At 39.2% G+C, this 17,357-nt stretch overlaps 1 protein-coding gene across 3 annotated transcripts in view; it reads right to left on the reverse strand.

The window, feature by feature from the left end:
- Window positions 1-646: 646 nt before the first annotated feature.
- Window positions 647-17,357, reverse strand: part of GABRB3 (gamma-aminobutyric acid type A receptor subunit beta3) — a 200,015-nt gene continuing 183,304 nt past the window's right edge. For all 3 annotated transcript variants that reach the window (XM_056329111.1, XM_056329113.1, XM_056329112.1), the window contains 2 exons: window positions 16,218-16,462; window positions 647-4,644 (listed from right to left, as the gene is read on the reverse strand). In XM_056329111.1, the coding sequence (XP_056185086.1) occupies window positions 4,294-4,644; window positions 16,218-16,462 (596 nt within the window). In that variant the 3' untranslated portion in view covers window positions 647-4,293. The remainder of the gene's footprint in view (window positions 4,645-16,217; window positions 16,463-17,357) is intronic.

The following is a 17,357-nucleotide window of genomic DNA, read 5'->3' on the forward strand; positions in this document are numbered from 1 at the left end:
GCACAGCAACTGGGTTTAAGGATGGTCTGCTTTCCAAATCTTCAAGGTATTTTTTGGTTTGGGGGGAAGGGGTTGGTGAACTACTCTCAAGAGGACTTTAAAAACCCCTCTTGGAATCTGTCCACATCCTGACTCCTCTAAAATAAATTACTAATATTTAGCAATAAAAAGTGTAATGAACACAATTAGGATTCCTGATACAATTAACATAACCAGGAGAAAGATCTTTTGGTTTGGTTTTGAAATATTCATGACTTGATTAATGAAGCAAACAGGACACGCTGTCCTGTTTTGGTATCAAAAGCTCTTTTGACTCCTGGGCAGACAGAGCTTTCATATAAAGCAGAGGACAAACTTTGTGCTCTTAACCACAGTGCCCCAGCTTGAAGAGAGGTTGGTTTGACGTTAAGAATCTTGCTATAGTCAGTGGATGTAGTTTTACCCTCTCCCTTAAACACTAGGAAATAAAGTAGCTTAATGATTAGGACTCCCTTTTGCTACTTCTGTGTTGATAAGAAAACACTTTCATGGGTTTTCTTCTTAAAAATTAATTAAGACTAACAAGTAACATGTAATTAAACATTAAAATTTAACCAAACACAGAGTCATCACACTCCCTCCATCCCCAGAAAAAAAAAGCAAGCAATTAATCTTTAAATCCTTTTTAATAAATGAATATTCATTCATCAATATTTTCATAAAGCATCTCTTCATCATTCCATTTTTCTATTCTTTTTTTTTCACTGCTGAAGAATACCAAAAATACATAGATGTGCCTTAAGCAAAAAAGACTGGGTTTTCATTTATCTTTACAATGGGATGTAATCAACTTAAAGAGTTAAATCGCCACAATATTTCTATTGTTTATTGACTCTTCGGGTTGTAACACAAGATAGTTCCAGTTTTCTTTTTTTTAATGTCATTTACAAACAAATTATGTGTAAATGTTATTTATAGTAGTGTTGAGTTAGAAAGGAGTTAATTAGCTATGAAATACATCGGTACAATTTAGTTGAAATTACCATTTTTAGTCTTAAAGACATCTATGGTTAAAATCATATACTGCAGCTAGCACACAGGGACAAGAGCCAGAAAATGGGAGGTCAAGGCAAACACTGTTCTTAACACATGGTTGTGTGTGTATGTGTGTGTAAGAAGTGGTGCTGGGACTGGAAGAAGGGAATTGGCAAAAAAAGGCACAAAAATGTGTGTTAAAGATGAAGTGTTGACCTTAAGTGATATTTTTCTGGCTTTTTTCAAGTCAAACCAAGACTTGGATCTGTTCAAGGTTCAAACTGTTTGTGCCCTGTGGAGCTCAAGTAGACCACTGAATATGAAATCTTGTGAAAAAGCTGAAACTTGCAACTGCCCACTTTCTGCAGGTGGGGAGTAGTTTCATGAAAGGGGCTGCAATAACTCACTGCCCTCCAGTTGTGCAAAGGGTGAGAGAGGGGGAGTCCTCAGAGACTCAGTTCTCTTGCCCATTGCAGGGGTCTAAAAATGATCGCTGCTTCTTTGCTCTGGCCAGACAGTAATTATACATTTGCTTGGAAATCCTGGCCAAAGCCACAGAAGAATTAATTTCAATGGGATTGGGAGCACACATTTCTATCACCACTAAAAATTATCCTCTTCTTCTTGAAGATATCTGCCTGACCACATGATTTCTAGAAGCTGGGGCTTGAAGAGAAGAGAGAACTGTGATTAAATCATGTGGATGGGATGACTCTTTTCCTGAATCCCATTTTTCAGGGTGGTTCTTTAGGGCAGTTACTGAAAGACTTGCTCGAAGATCATTTCATTAGGGTAATTTTTCTAAAGCAAAGACTCCCATTTTTAAGTTTTATTAAAATCAGAATATTTTTTTTTTGTTTTAATTATATTCTGTTATTAGGATAAAAGCTTGGGAGGGCTCTTCAAAATTTCTACCAAATACATAATTTGGGAGGGTGTTAATTGTTTAACTACTTCGATTATAATGATGACAATGTGCTCTATAATCCCTTCACAGTTTGAAGAGATACTAGACAGCTCATAATACATTGCAATTTACCAATGAGAGCTAATACTGAGGAGCTTCTAAAAACCAAGTTTTTTCTGCTCCACCTATACGGGTTCCTTTGAGGCTCTTCATACTGTATAGTTGTCTGCAGATACAGTGCTAAAAAACTGCAGTTACAGCCACTTTGCACCCCTGCCAAGGATGCAGCAGGACTGCGGTGCTGATCCTGCACATGCCAGCAGCCAGGGTTATGGTGAACGCTACCAGCTGGAGATCGCATTGCAGCTATGCTGCAGGGCAACTGCAGGTTGCAGAGCCCATTCCTGTTCAAGTAGCAGCCCAGAGGGTGGGATTGCAACACAGACTTTGCAACCCAGGTTCATCTATGCTGAATTTCAGCCCAGAGCAAAATTTCACAGTTCAGCTGCAAATAGTCAGGGGTGGGAACAGTAACAGACTGTACACGGCAGCAACGCAAGTATCATTGCTCTACTCACAGTTAAACCAAGTACTAGTCAGAACATGGGTCATTACACAGCCAAGGCAGCCTTTTCAGTTTCACCCCTTTTTGTTGTTTTTGGTAGATGCATATCCACACATTTTTCTCCCATAGACATCTTTAACTAGCACACAAAGCTCTCTAGCTGCCAAAAACTCCCACCGAGGCCCAGAGGAATTCTACATGCAGAGAACTGGCAGGACTAAGCCCAAATATTATATTTATTTTTTTTAGATCTATTTATGCTACTGTATTTGTTGTTATTTGAGAATGTACATGATAGAAACACTGTTTACAAAAAATATATCTCCTTTTTTTTAGAAAGGTTTGGTTCTGATAAATAACTAAGTTTACAGAGCTGAAATTGGCATACCTTGATGACTACAATCTACTAGACTGAAAAAAGTTGGAATCACGGTAAAGGGAATGAATTGGGATGAAAACCAAAGTGGTTACATTTGCATGAATGATATGTTAGAACATAGTTAATGCTGAAACAAAACATACTGTATGCTATTTCTTGTGATCTGTGATAGCAGCACACTAGCTTGGTAAGTGTACATGTATATACTCTCAGTATATAAATAAAATATGAAAATGCTCCATTACAGAATCAAAGTATTGGAAGTGCTCTAGTTGCTCAATTCTAGAGAGGAAAAAGTTGTAACATCACAGAAACAAAAATATGACATAGCATGCGGTCACAATAGTAAGCACAGGGAAGAAAAATATTGAGAAAATATACTTATATGCATATTATGCAAATATATTTCACATTAACATACAATGTTATAAGAATGTTAAATAATGTGAATGCATGTTTAAAAAAGGCTACAGCTAGGTGGTTTCATGTCCAAGTAGCAAATAACCTGAGACATCTTCTATGCTTTCACTGGAATAACAATCTTTAAATCTACAGCAGATGTAGAACACATTGACAGTAGTTGAATTCTCAGCTAAATTACACTAAAAATGTGCTGTTCTCTTTCAAAATGACATGGCAGCTGGAACCAGTCCAAGGGAAGGAAAATGAGCTGTACATTTACAGTACTTACAAAAGATTCATTTCACTGTTGATGGACACTTAAAATGCTTCCTTGAAATACTATGAACATGTATGTCTCCAAAGACCTAGAGTAACACTCCCATGATCAGCTTGCTTACTGCAGAAGAGAAAGCAAGGGATCATTAAAAATGATGCCTCTTGAGTACTGGGAAAAAATGTATTATGACATATATAAACCCAAGAAATTTTAGCAAAGAAAAATAAATTTGGCTTGATGAAATCATAGTTGATGGATCTGCAATATAAATGACTTATTTCAAACTTACCAGTGTAACTCTACTGCTTTATTATTAGTATGTATGGCAGCGTTTACAAAGAATGTTACTAAATACTGACTTTATACATGATTACAGCTCTTCGAAAATGTATATGACAATCAAAGTTTTGTAGTGATAATATACAACACTTACTTTCTCAAGGCTTGTTGTTTTGATGACACCTGCCTTTCAATTTAAAAAGTTTTTCTGAAGTGCATTCTATGTTAAAGTGTCCGTAACCTCAGAATGAATGTGTACATGTGTGTGTGCATACATATACTTTTGCTTTGCAGTATGTGCTTTTAAGTACATACAATTATTTGCTACATGTATTCACACATACATGAGTATGGTCTACATAGTAAAAGTTCATATATATATATATTTTTATATATAAATATATATATAAACTGCAGGCAAGTAGTACTTCACTTGTTATAATTGAAGTCCTTTAAAAAAGTTCAGTCACTCAGTTAACATAGTATAGCCAGTAAATTAAGTTGAAAAGAGAAAATGTGAATGGAAACACCATTCTTGACCATCTGTCGATGGCATTCACATCTGTTAGATCAGGGATTTTTATTTTCAGTTGTGAAGACCTTCTTCGTAAATGGCCCCTCTTGCTGTGGGAGCCTGTTCTTTCTGATGAACGCCTTCCAAGGCTTTCCCGATGTGAGCTTTGCTTTCTGTACTGGATTCCTGAGTTGTCAAAGGATATCGTTGAATTTCGGGCATCCGTAACGCTGGTGGTGACCTCGTTGCTTGCCACCTCATTGTGAATTTCAAGGGATGTTAGCAGAATGTTTCCATGGGTGTCCACCTAGGGGACAAAAATAGAAATACAAATTTTCAGAAGGCTTAATATCTATCAGCAGAATGTGGGCATATTTAAATCTCCAAACCCACACATATTTTAAGAAAGCATGTATTCATTTTAAGCACGTGATAATCTTAGAAAAACATGGCAATACTCAGCTGCTTAAAATAAGGCAAGTACTTAAATACTTTTACAAACAGGGTTATCATCATACTACCAACATCCAGTATAAAAATGTATTTGGCAAAACCAGTCATTTCCCTCGCCCTCTAAACCAACCGCATTTTAAAGGATGGCGTAGTTCAGTGAAATCTCCACATTGCTGGCAATGGGGTGAGGGTAAGGGATGGATTCTCTCTCTGCTACAGCTGGAAAATAAATTAAACTGGACTATATTTTTTTTTTTATCTGGGATTTAAAACCAGGTAAAAAAAAACCCACAAACATGCCTTTGAAGTTTGCTAAAATCACAAGAATGGTTCTGAGCTGCTGAACTCCTTGCATTTTACAATCACAGAGCTTATTTACAACTTTTCTCTTAAACTTTGCCTTCCAAAATAATTTCCACAGTTTTCCAATCATGGAAGTGCTTAACTGCGGGGCTTTTCCACCTGGGTAAGTGATCTTAAAGAGCAATGAACTTAGACATGGAAGAAAGCTGATGAACTGAGGAAACAGGTGGCACTCCTCCCTTCTACCCTCATATCCAAGAGGTAGTGAGCCCAGTGCTGAGTACACGTGAGCAATGCAATGCAATTTGCAGTAATTAAGAGGAAGGTTCTGATCATTTAGAGTCTTTAACAAATTCTGGGCCAGATTCTCCAGTCCCCTTTAGCAGAGATAGAGGAGGAGCAGCACAGAGCTCTGTACGGCTTCTTCAATCCAGAAAAACTTCCACTTCCCATAAGCAGCACTGACGAGAAGTCCCAAATTATGCTGTCTTAGTCAGTAATTAGTAGCTTTCATGGTGGCATCCCCTTGTGCCCCATGCCCTGCATGCTGGAGGATGGGCAGAGAACACAACTGATGCAGGGATCAGCTCCAACTTTCCTGCCAGTTTTTGGGAAAGGAAAACGATGGATGAAGGTAAAATAAATGCTCTGTGCTGCGTATTTTCAGCCAGTTAATGCATGTGTGATTCTGTTCAAAGTGAACTCAGGTCCCCATGTCAGAAAGAGACAGAGGATCATGGCATCAGGATAATCTCCAGGTTTATGTATACAATTTATTCATCCACAATTCATCCTGTAATTAATACATTTTTCTAACCTGCCACATGATCTAGCTGTGTTATCTGTGCAGCAGTTGAACATCTCATTCTAGAAGCGTCTGTTTAAAAGTGGCTGAGAAAACACACTATTGCCACGGCCTTTTGAAGTGTGTACAGTCATCTGACACCATGTCTTTTGCAAGCTTTGTGTGATAAAAGTATACATAGCTATGTGTCTGTCTATATGGAGTTAGCTCTGTTCAATCTTGCTAAAATTTTGTAAAATGGGTATTTCTTTCATCAATTATTGATGCTATAGCTTATCTTTTCTCAGTGAAAACAATTATGATAGTATACCATTAATGCTTTGCCAAGCATCTTGGAAATGGAAAAAGAATATAAAATGCTATGAATGACATACAGGCAAGTAGAAAAAACATATCCTACAGTATCCAACAAATCCTGCTGTTGTAGGCAACAGCACATTATGCTGATGAGTACCTATAAATAAAAATAAACAATGTGAACCAAAATAATGGGGTGGAGAAGCCTCAGTGGTGATTAAGAAGAATTTATTTTCACCATGGCAGAAACCCATGGGGTACAAAAGTACGAGCCTGAGGTTTGTAGAAACAAATTCATGCTGTTGAGCAGTATCTGTAACCAGGGAATACACACAGCTGTAAAATACAGCCATGGATATCTTACTACTTATGGTGGTCTCTGAAAAGAACTGATTCAGTTTTCTCTGGGTCTTTTTTTTCACACAAAGTACAAATTATTATCAGGATTTTTAACAGCATTGTATGAAGTACCTCCACAAACTGCATTTTCCTTATGATGCTTAAAACTAAATCTCTCATACAGGTCCCCACAGCACCACATGTCATCTCCTTCCCCATCTCTTCCCAAGCTTTGAGAAATGTCCTTCAGCTTACTAAAAATGCCCCAGCCGAGACCATTTTGCTGGACTCCACCCTGACATCACTACCTGCCCCTTGCAGGTCTCTACTCCCTTTCCTTCCACCACCACAGATGTCAGCTGCGCTTTCCCTCAGGGCTTCCTGATCTCTCCTGATTCTGTTTGTCACCTAGATATATACAGACATCAACCCATCCAGGGGTACTTTGTCCTTCTACACCAAACCTGGATTTCTGAAGTGAGGTGTCAGCTGATGGCTTGTATTCTGGAAGTTACGTCTATGTATTCAGGCTTCTCCTGCCCAAGGAATTAAATTTTATTCCACTTATTTCATCATACTGCATAGCCGCCTTCACCATATCTGCCAAAGCTGCATGCCACCCAAATGTGGCTTCTACACCTGCCCTGCCAATGATGCTGCCACTTTTCACTGCTCGTCACTGCATCAATAAATCAAACTAGAAAGGTGGCCGAGAAAGTTGCAACATTTGTGTAAAAGCTTTGTCGGAAGATACCATTATGTCCCATGAGGTTGCATGATGGCATATATTTTCTCAAAATGTCAAATGAAACGTATTTGGAAACATACTTTTGAAATGCATCTCTTAATAGAGCAACAGACTTGCACATCAAATACAAGGAAGGAGCAGATGGAGAGAAAAAGGGGTCTGCAGAAACTGAAATCAGGCTTCTGATCCACAGATACTCTTGAGATCTATTCCTGAAAATTTAGTTGAATCCTTCAGAGGTTTTGGATAAACCACCTAAACTGTCAACGACATTAAAGCAATATATGCTAATGCTTTGTGACAATCTTATGGTGACGTTGTGAAGTATGAATATTTAATGCATGCAACATGTTAAAAAGTATTTGCACAAAAGCATGACTTCTGAATGATTTAAGCAATGTTTTAAATTACTTTGACAAACGTACACAAGCTCATTCAATGAATAAAGAAGCAAACCAATAATGGCAGGGTATCCTATGCAAGCTGACTCATGTTTGCCTGAATATACAGGTAAAAGCAAAATCCTCCATGAGTAAACATCAGTGTTGCTTGGTGACTCCAGGGAAAATGTTATCCCAGTTACAAGTATAGATTAAGAAAACTAATCTGGACAGGCTGGACTGAATGGCCAAGGCTAATTGTATGAAGTTCAACAAGGAGAAGTTTGAGGTCCTGCACTTGGGTCACAACAACCCCATGCAATGCTATGGGCTTGGGAAAGAGTGGATTGAAAGCTGGAAAAGGACCTGGGAGCGTTGGCTGACAGCCGGCTGAACACGAGCCAGCCATGTGCCCAGGTGGCCAAGGCGGCCAATAGCATCCTGACTTGTACCTGAAATATAGTGTGGCCAGCAGAACTAGGGGAGTGATCGTCCCCCTGTACTGGGCACTGGTGAGGCCATGTCTCAAACACTGGTTTCAGTGTTGGGCCCCTCACTGCAAGGGGGACATGGAGGTGCTGGAGCGTGTCCAGAGAAGGGCAACGAAGCCGGTGAAGGGTCTGGAGCAAAAGGCTTATGAGGAGCAGCTGAGGGAACTGGGGTTGTTTAGCCTGGAGAAAAGGAGGCTCGAGGGGACCTTATCACTCCCTACAGCTGCCTGAGAGGAGGCTGTAGCAAGGTGGGGTCTCATCTCCCAGGTAACTAGTAACAGGACAAGAGGAAACAGCTTCAAGTTGCGCCAGGGGAGGCTTAGATCGGATATTAGGAAAAATTTCTCCACTGAGAGGGTGGTCAAGCATTGGAACAGGCTGCCCAGGAAGGTGGTTGAGTCACCATCCCTGGAGGTATTTAAAAAACACGTAGATGCGGTGCTTAGGGACATGATTTAGTGATGGACTTGACAGTCCTGGGTTAACGGTTGGACTTGATGATTTTAAAAGCTTTTTCCAACCTAAATTAGGATTCTAAGTAGCTGAATGGATTACACACAGTCATGGCTACACATGACCAACAAGGCCAATGTCTTCAATAAAAATTTTGTTTAACTCCTTGTGACCCTTAGAATATAATTCTATTACCTGACTCAGAAATGTCACTGTCTCTGCACTGGTAATCCTCCCCAAAAAGTTAACACCAGGCTTTGCTCTCAAACCTTGTTATAAACTAGAGAGATGACATTGTGGATTCAGCCAATTTCACCTCACTCCTTACCATCCTTCTTTAACCTAAATATTTCTCTTTCTTGCCTTCTCAGCCAGCCCTGCACCTCCATGCTTCTTGTGGTATCCTTTCTGCCCACCATGGCTCCACCTGAAATCATTCATTCCTGTTTCCCCGCTGTGGTCTCCACTGCCCGTGCTCCCATGCTCCCACCTCCACCCCAGCACAAGCCAGGGCTGGTTGTTTCCATGGAGTGTTTCCCAGTGAGCTCATCAAAACAGATGGAAACAGCTGAGTACCAAATCATTATTTAATTCCCTGCTGAATCATCATGGATCCTACAATACAAAACCGATGCTCTTCTTTCAGAATCGATTTTAATCAAACGCCATTACTCCCACCTCTGAAAAACTACAGCTCCTGCACCAAGGTGAAGTGATTGGATCTCACATAACCCCATTTGGAGGCTGAGAAGCTTGACATGCTGAGATGTTTTATACATGGAAAAACAGATTCACTTTTGAAGGTTCACCATTTCTGAACTGCACGTATTATAGTACAAATAAAAAATCCAAATACTCAAGTAGCCTAATGTCATTACACAAAAATGACCATAACTTACCTAACTGAAGCCAGAGGGAGGAGAATTAAGATAAGGCTCACAAAGAGCCTCTGGTCCTTGCTCTTGGAGGAACACCACATCACCAATGGGCTCAACTTGGATTGTATGTTGCAGGTATGAAACTTCAATGCCCTTTTACACCTGGGAAATCCTGAATCCCCTTTTTAATTCTAACCAAGATAACTGGCTCATTTAGATGTTACGTATTAGGTTTTTAAAGAAATGAAAGACAAGAGCTGCTATTGACTACCTTTCTCCAGTCAAGGTTCTTGGAAAACTTCAGCTTTAATGTCAATTTTAAAACACTTTTACTAGGGTTAGGAAGCTACCATAAGTCTTGATTCACTATTAGGTAGTGTCTGAATTATTTTAGGTTCATTTAGTTCTTTGTTTAATATTCCATAAATTTTAAGAAGTACTTTACAATGAAATCTTTTTTTCCTCATAAGTCTTTCACTCTACTACACAGAAAGAGGAAACATTTTGCTCAAACCCCACAGGTATGTTTAGTAGTTCATCAATCCCAAATTTTTAAATACCATGTAAACACTTTCCATCATATGAAGCAATATAAATGCAAATAGCAGGCTTAAATAACAGCATGAAAAGCTGTGTCTGTAGTTAGTCTTGCATTATTTTACATCAAAATTACTATTCAAGTACAATATAAATCTCACTTTAAAATTATAATAAAATGAAAATTATTTTTGGTTGAAATTGTAATCCAGGCTCCAGCCACCTGATTGTCACCTGATCTGCTCTAGATGCAAGAGTCTATGGTTTTGCAAGGGGTAAACTGCCTGGCAGCATTTTTCATTTTCTTTACTTAGATATAAATGGCTTTCCAACATGTAGAATGGTTAGTGATTAGGCCCTAAGTGTTTTCCATGCTTAAAGCAAAATTTATTGACCACATTATGCCTTGGATATTTAAAAAATAATTTAAAACTACAAGCACAACATAAATGATAGTGTTGAGTGTTCTTCCTGAGTCTAAATGTTGATACTTCTCTCACTACCATTTTAATATGTTTATATTAATAAATAAGCACACAAAAATGAAAGAGATAATTTTATCAGGCTAGTAGATGATCCCAGGGTAACCAGCAGAATTAGGAAGATGGAAAGGTCTTGAAAAACAAGGAAAGTATGAAGAAAAATTATTAGGAACTTTCATATTAATATTGCTTTCCAAAAGAATGGAGTTTGAAAATTAACCTTGATGTATTTGAATAGAAGAAGAAAAGGAAATAAATGCATGGTCCTCACTTGCCCTGTATTTCACATTGTCTGGATTCTTACAATCTCTGGGCTCTACTATGGATTGCACTTACAATCCTTCTTACTGCCTCTGGATTTGCACCATTCACACTAGTGCAAAGCGGCTGCAGAACAAAACTAGTACATGTATGCATCTCCCAGTGCACACTGAATGTCCCCATCATAAGCTCTATGGGGCAAGAGCTCTTCCCACAAGAACTGTGCTCATCACCCTTGACAGACATTTTTCAAAACTTGGCACCTACTCATCACACTCATGTTTCAGAAATATCCCACTGTTCAAAACAGCACTGAAAAAAGTATCTAGGAAAGATGAAGATGCACAGGAGAATACTGCCGGCTTTGCTATTCTCGTATTTCCCGATTTAAACTGAGTGATAATTCTGCCACAGCAGCCAAGATATTCATTCTCAGAATAAAATCCCACTTGTGAGAAGGATTGCGACAAATAAAAATTCTTTAAAAGCGCTAAGTAGATGTAAGTGGCCTGAGCCCCTATTCTCAGCAATGCCTGGTGGGAAGCTGCTGTCTTGACTGACAGTGGGGGTTTGAGCCAGGAATCTTCAGAGATAAAAAAACATGCAGGGACTGCCTGATGAGAAGGGCCTTTTTATAAAGGGTTATGCATTATTTTTGTTCAAAGGAAGCTCTTCCCACATGTCTGACAGCCACAGGGGGTTGAAGCTTGAATGAGTTTTTGTGATAGTTACCCTCCTGATTGATACCCTGGGGCTAAACTTTTGGTCCCACCAAACTGGAAACGTAAATTGCCACAGCTTGAAGTACGAAGCAATATTTTTAGCAAGGGACTGCAACAAATCATAACCTCTGTGGATTGGCCCAGAAGGAGCAATGTCCAAAACACACACTCACCAGCTGATTATGCCAGTAGCCTCTATCACAAGAGTGAACAACAAGTGAGAACAGGATTGCCTTAGAGCACTCTCATGCTGATTTAGTTGTAAATTAGGCTGTATCTGAGCCTTATTTAAAAGAAACAATCTATGTAGCAAAACTGAAAGTGCACAGAGAGATACAAACAAAGCCTGAATCTGCTAGTGCAAACAGGAGAAACAGAACTGATCCATAACAATGGTGACCAATTTTCAAGGAAAAACATTTTTATGGGCCACCTATTCTTTTCTGACCATTTTTCCACAAACAGAGGACTAATTTAGGCACCAATACCATAGGCAGAAGAAATACTTTATGAAAAATCAAGATTCAGTTCTTCCTTTATCCTAGAGCTTGTCCACATATATGAAGCAGTGTATCAAGGTTTTCAAAAGAGAGCTTTCAATCCAAAACTGACACGTGTATGAAAACTAGATACCAAAAAAGGAGTATCCTATGTTTGTCTCCAGTAACTATGGTTTACCGGGATAGGCTGGCAAAGTTCAGTGAGGAATACTATTTACAGTGCATTATCTGAAAATGTGATGCAAAAGCAGTCAAAAGAAGAGATGGCTAAGCGTGAACTTTTCTTTGTAGTCAGCTGCTGATCCACAAATGAGTCATTCATAAAGGCTCGCTCAGGTTTCATCTCATCACCAGTTCTGAATCTTCTGAAACCATTGCCAGAGATTCAGTTTAGTCAGACATACCTCAGTCACCATGCCACCTTTGGCAGTGCTACATGGAAGAATACAGGGCAGAGTTTTCCTCTCCCCACTGTTTTTCTTTGTCACCTCAGCAACATGAGGATACTGGCTATGCCATTTCCATGCTCTTCTTTCCCTTAGGTCTGAAGCTATTGGGCTCGTTGGCTTTAACAAATGGGCAGAGCCAGACAGAAAGCCATGACGGGAGCAGTGAAGCCAGCAGGCAGCTCAGCGGCAGCAGCTGGTGAAGCCCTCCTCAACACAGCAAGCCTCAGTGGCAGCATATCAGGAATAACTCAGTGTCTAAAAGCTTGGCACTGGAGACACATGACTATAGCAGTAGCATCAACGTGAGATGGCTGTGCCAGTTTGGGCCTTTTGGACCCATCACCTCCAATGCAGAGCAGTGCAAATGCATGCATTAGGAAGCAGAGTTACTGGGCATGAACAGTGGCTGCCTTGCGAAGTAATTATCAAATAAAACACAAACATACATCTGTGGATTTTGTGGCCTAGAACATTTTTTTATTAAAACTCTCCTGCTCTACAATCAAATAAGACTAGGAAAGCATAAAATACCCTTTTTCTACTGTAAGAGGAGTGTTTATAACCAAGCCTGCAAGCTTGTAATCCTGACTTCAGTCCTTTGATGTATATAAAATGAACTACAATACCAGTGTCCATGCTGGCTTTACTGGTTTCCATGGGTTAAAGTGCTCCTGAGTGAAAATAATGTGGCATTTTCTCTCACCTTCTCTTGTTCCCTTTGCCTGAGAGAGACATTACCTCAGACTAACACTCAAACTCAGGGCCTGACCGCCAGGCAATATGTTGTGCTGCCTCTCAACACAAACAAGTGATTGCCACAGTGTCGCAGCCCCTCCTTTCTCAAGCTGGACCTGATATAGCACAGAGTTGTTCTGTCACTACACCCACAAGTTACAGCATCTGATGTGGACAATAAATTAATTAATGTTTATTTATTTATTTGGTTTTGGTTTGGTGGTTTTTTTTTTCTAGTGGTCTGAGCTAGCACTCTAAATCAATGACAGGGAGCTCACGCACATTGTTCGTATACAAGCAAATTAAATTACTAAACCAATCAGCAACACAAATCAACTCAAAATGGTAGTCTTACTAAAAATTATGCCGCCTTCTGGATTTATATTTGAACCCTTTTCAATCTTTCCAGCACAGCATACATTTTGACAGTGATAGCTGCAAAAGGGGCTGCCTGGTTTTAGGCACTCTCCCTTTCTTTAAATATGCTGCTTAGCCCCAAACCACATGAGATTTGAAATATTTCCCAGGATTAGAAACCTTCCCTTTCTGAATGGAAATACACTCCACAGAAGCCTGAAGCCTCAAGGAAATCAGAAAAACAATAATTTCATTGGAAAGTAGTCTTCATCTATGGCTCTGAGCCTCGCTTACTGTGCAGTATACCCTCCAGTTTGTGAGCCTCTCCCAGGACATCCATCCCCTGAGTCTCAACTATAAAGCAAGAGGAAAGCAACTGCCAATCAGCCACTATTTCCATCAGATTCAGTGATCTTCAAGAGCCACCAAAAGAGAGGTCGGTAGTTAGTGCCTCTTTACTGCTCATGAAGAGGTCTGAGCCAAGGTTACAAAGCTTTCAGGTGCTGTCTTTCATGGCAAGTATGTTGAAAACTCTAACATGACCACCTGTCCAGCTATATCCATGGATGTCTGTACAGCATGGTATACGGTGGGCATGATCCAGAACCATGGAAACCATTTTCCAGCTTCAGGGCTGTGGTGTCTGGGAGCCCTGGTAAGCTTTGTCTAAAGTAGATCTGCTACATGTACTTCCCCTGAGCTGCTCATCCTGAAAGCAATGGGACATCTTACCTGCTCTAATTCCTTCTGCTTTGCATTTGCCAGTGTTTCTCAAACGAGAAATTCAGATTTGACATCCTGCATCCACTGAATCTGCATTTTCTGTCTATGCTTTGTTTCAAAGGAAGATTTCTGATCCGCTTTACCTAACGTTTCTGTCTTTGCTTGTTGTGTGCTGGCACTGCTTCTTTGAAGGTACAGAACCCGCTAACTGCAATGAAGCTCTGTTGACTTCACCAGTTGAAGCCTGGAGACAAAAAGTTTTCTACACAAAATGGGACCATACCTCATTATATATCCTATGTCATTTGAACAGCAAATATTCAGAGCCAGTAAGAGTATATACATTTCCACAAAGCATACAGAGTTCCCTTCCACAGCTGGGACTCCAAGGGACAAAGTAACACACTTTTCTTTCATTTCTAGTGTGCTGAATTTCTATCCTAATTTCTTCCATGCATGGTTGATATTAAATCAGCTGAAAAGTCGGACCAGTCCATGATATTTGCTTAGGATGGCCCAGAAACCAAAGAAGAGGTTGTAAGTAAAAAGTGATAATAAAAAGCTTGATATATTGTATGATCAGATCTGGGACATAAAAATGGCATGATCTGGGTACGAAAACCCCTCATTTTCATTACTTAAGGTACTTACACTTCTTTTGACAGTATTGATCTCAAGACAGAAGAACAGTCAGGCATGGGGTGCTACTGGGCCCGTTAACAAGACTTGTACTTAATTATGTAAATCATTTAAATGGATGAGATTCACCAGATGGTTTCCATTGGGAGAACTGAACCTTAGTGCATACATCTGCATTATCTGCTTGCAGCTAAAATCTTCTCCTCTGCTTACATTTCTGATACTTGTTTTTATCCCATCTGCTTTTTTTATTATTATGACTATTTATTTTTCCAGGAAAGGGAATTCATTCTTCCTGTTACCTTAGTCCTAAGCAGTGCTGCCAACTGTGATGATAATTTGGTTTCATAATATAGTGGACAAAAATGAGTTTATTGGTTCAAAAATTATTTCACAGATGAGTGTTGATAATTAGGTGTAGTTCTGCATTACATTTACTATAGCAGACAGAATCATTAGGATCAAAAATTACAGCTTGAAATTACTTTTATGATACTAGTATTTAATACACAGGTAGTAGTTTTGTCACTGTGAACTCTTCTAATGTAAAGCTGACAGAAAAAACAGTCTTACTCAACAGAACTGAATGAAAAAGCCTCACTGGGAGCATCTTGGCTAAAAAAGATATTGTATTCAAACTGACATGACTTGCTAACATCATATAGTGTTGAATACCTTGAATTTTGATTCCAGAGGGGGAAAAAAAAAGGTATTCATTAGGTTAAGTATTACTGCAGGCAAGGAAATAGGCTGGAGCGTAATCAGCACAGACCATGCCAGTACTGTGCTTCAGAAATCCATCTGAAAGTTTATGTAGGAATCACAATTTTCTCCTGGTCCTAAACAGCAGCAGATGACAATGATGCACATAGTGATTCAGCTATGCTGGCCAATTAATTAGCATGGCAGAACTAAGCCTTTATCTGTTCTCTCCCATTCTAAATGTGTCTGCTTTAACTGAAGTGAGAATAAGTATGCTTAGATCCTGGGTTCCCTTCCATAGGTGCTTAAACAAAATCACAGTTAAATCATATTTGATTTAGACAAGCAAATGCCTTTGTAGATCTGAGCCTTTATTTTCAAGCTAGCTGCACTCCCTTTGTTTTCTTCTTACAGTTACTTGTCATACAGATCATACTCCAATTTCCGTATGCCTAAATATATTCTTCTATGTAGGTTCTTGAATATAAAAATGCCAAAGTATATCCACAAAAATAAGATGTGGTTGGTAATGTTTTTATGAAAGCTTTCTATTTATTTATTTATTTATTTCATTAAGCTAGGTTTTGTAATAAAAGAGACACTATATATAGATTAAAGAATCCTACCCGATTGGCTTCAAACTTTGAGCGATCGTTGTTTGCCTTTGCTGTTTTTTCTGCCAGTTTCTTCTGCCTTTGAGGGCCTTTTCCAAAGAAAATGTAGTTGACAAAGGCATATTCAAGTAAGGCCAAGAACACAAATACAAAGCAGCCCATGAGATACATGTCAATGGCTTTAACATATGGAATTTTAGGCAAAGTCTCTCGCAGATGAGTGTTGATTGTTGTCATAGTCAGCACAGTTGTAATTCCTAAACAAAGAAAAATACAGCACATATCTTACAACTCCAAGCATACCATGCTTCAATTTTATTTTCATTTTTGGCAGATTTGCCTTGTCAGTGTGATGAAGCTTAAAAATTTGTGAAAGATATCTCACAGGTGATATCCCTGCAAATGAAAGCAAAATTAAGCTTGATGCATTATTATTCTGTTACAATATTTCCTTCATATGATCAGGGAGGAACAGCTAACAAGGGGGCCTTGCATCACTGCCGTGAGTTAAAGTAGCTTGACAGAAGCCGATGTAGCTGTACTGAGGATCTCTTCCAGAAAGATCAAACTGATCTGCAACAGGAAGGCAAATAGTCTGCCAAGCATTAAAAGGTGTGCTCTTCCAGCACAGCGCTGCTCAACACAACAAAAAGATTTTAAAAAGTAACAAAACTAATCAGAGGTCTAGAGAGATAAAACCATGTGCGCATACTAAGGTAGAGTATTTGTATAGATGGTGAAAGATTTCTCCCATGCAGTTTTAAATTTCTAAGAGTTAAGCAGTTGGTTGAAGTTAGCCCTGTAGGGCTCCCCTGTAGAAGATGGAGAGACAGGCACCTTTCTGGAGCGGTTCATCCCATCCATTTTAGACACCTATTTCGATAAAAGACAATATAGAAGAGGGATCTGAGACAACTAGTTTAGAGCAGTAGTCTAGTTTGTACGTAGAAGTGAGATGAGCAGTGAGAGGCAGACAGGTTTTGTGGATAGAAAAGCCAAGGAAGGAGAGCAGCATTTTTGCAGTGATTGACTGGACTCTAGTAAAGTACCTAGAAAAAACTATAAGGTACGTCAAACCCTCATTTATTTACCTAAGGATAGACAGACATAGCACCTGAAAATATATTACAGACCACCGTTTTGAAAAGCTGG

This window comes from Falco biarmicus, chromosome 2, assembly GCF_023638135.1.
Source record: "Falco biarmicus isolate bFalBia1 chromosome 2, bFalBia1.pri, whole genome shotgun sequence".
In the NCBI taxonomy this organism is placed as follows: domain Eukaryota; kingdom Metazoa; phylum Chordata; class Aves; order Falconiformes; family Falconidae; genus Falco; species Falco biarmicus.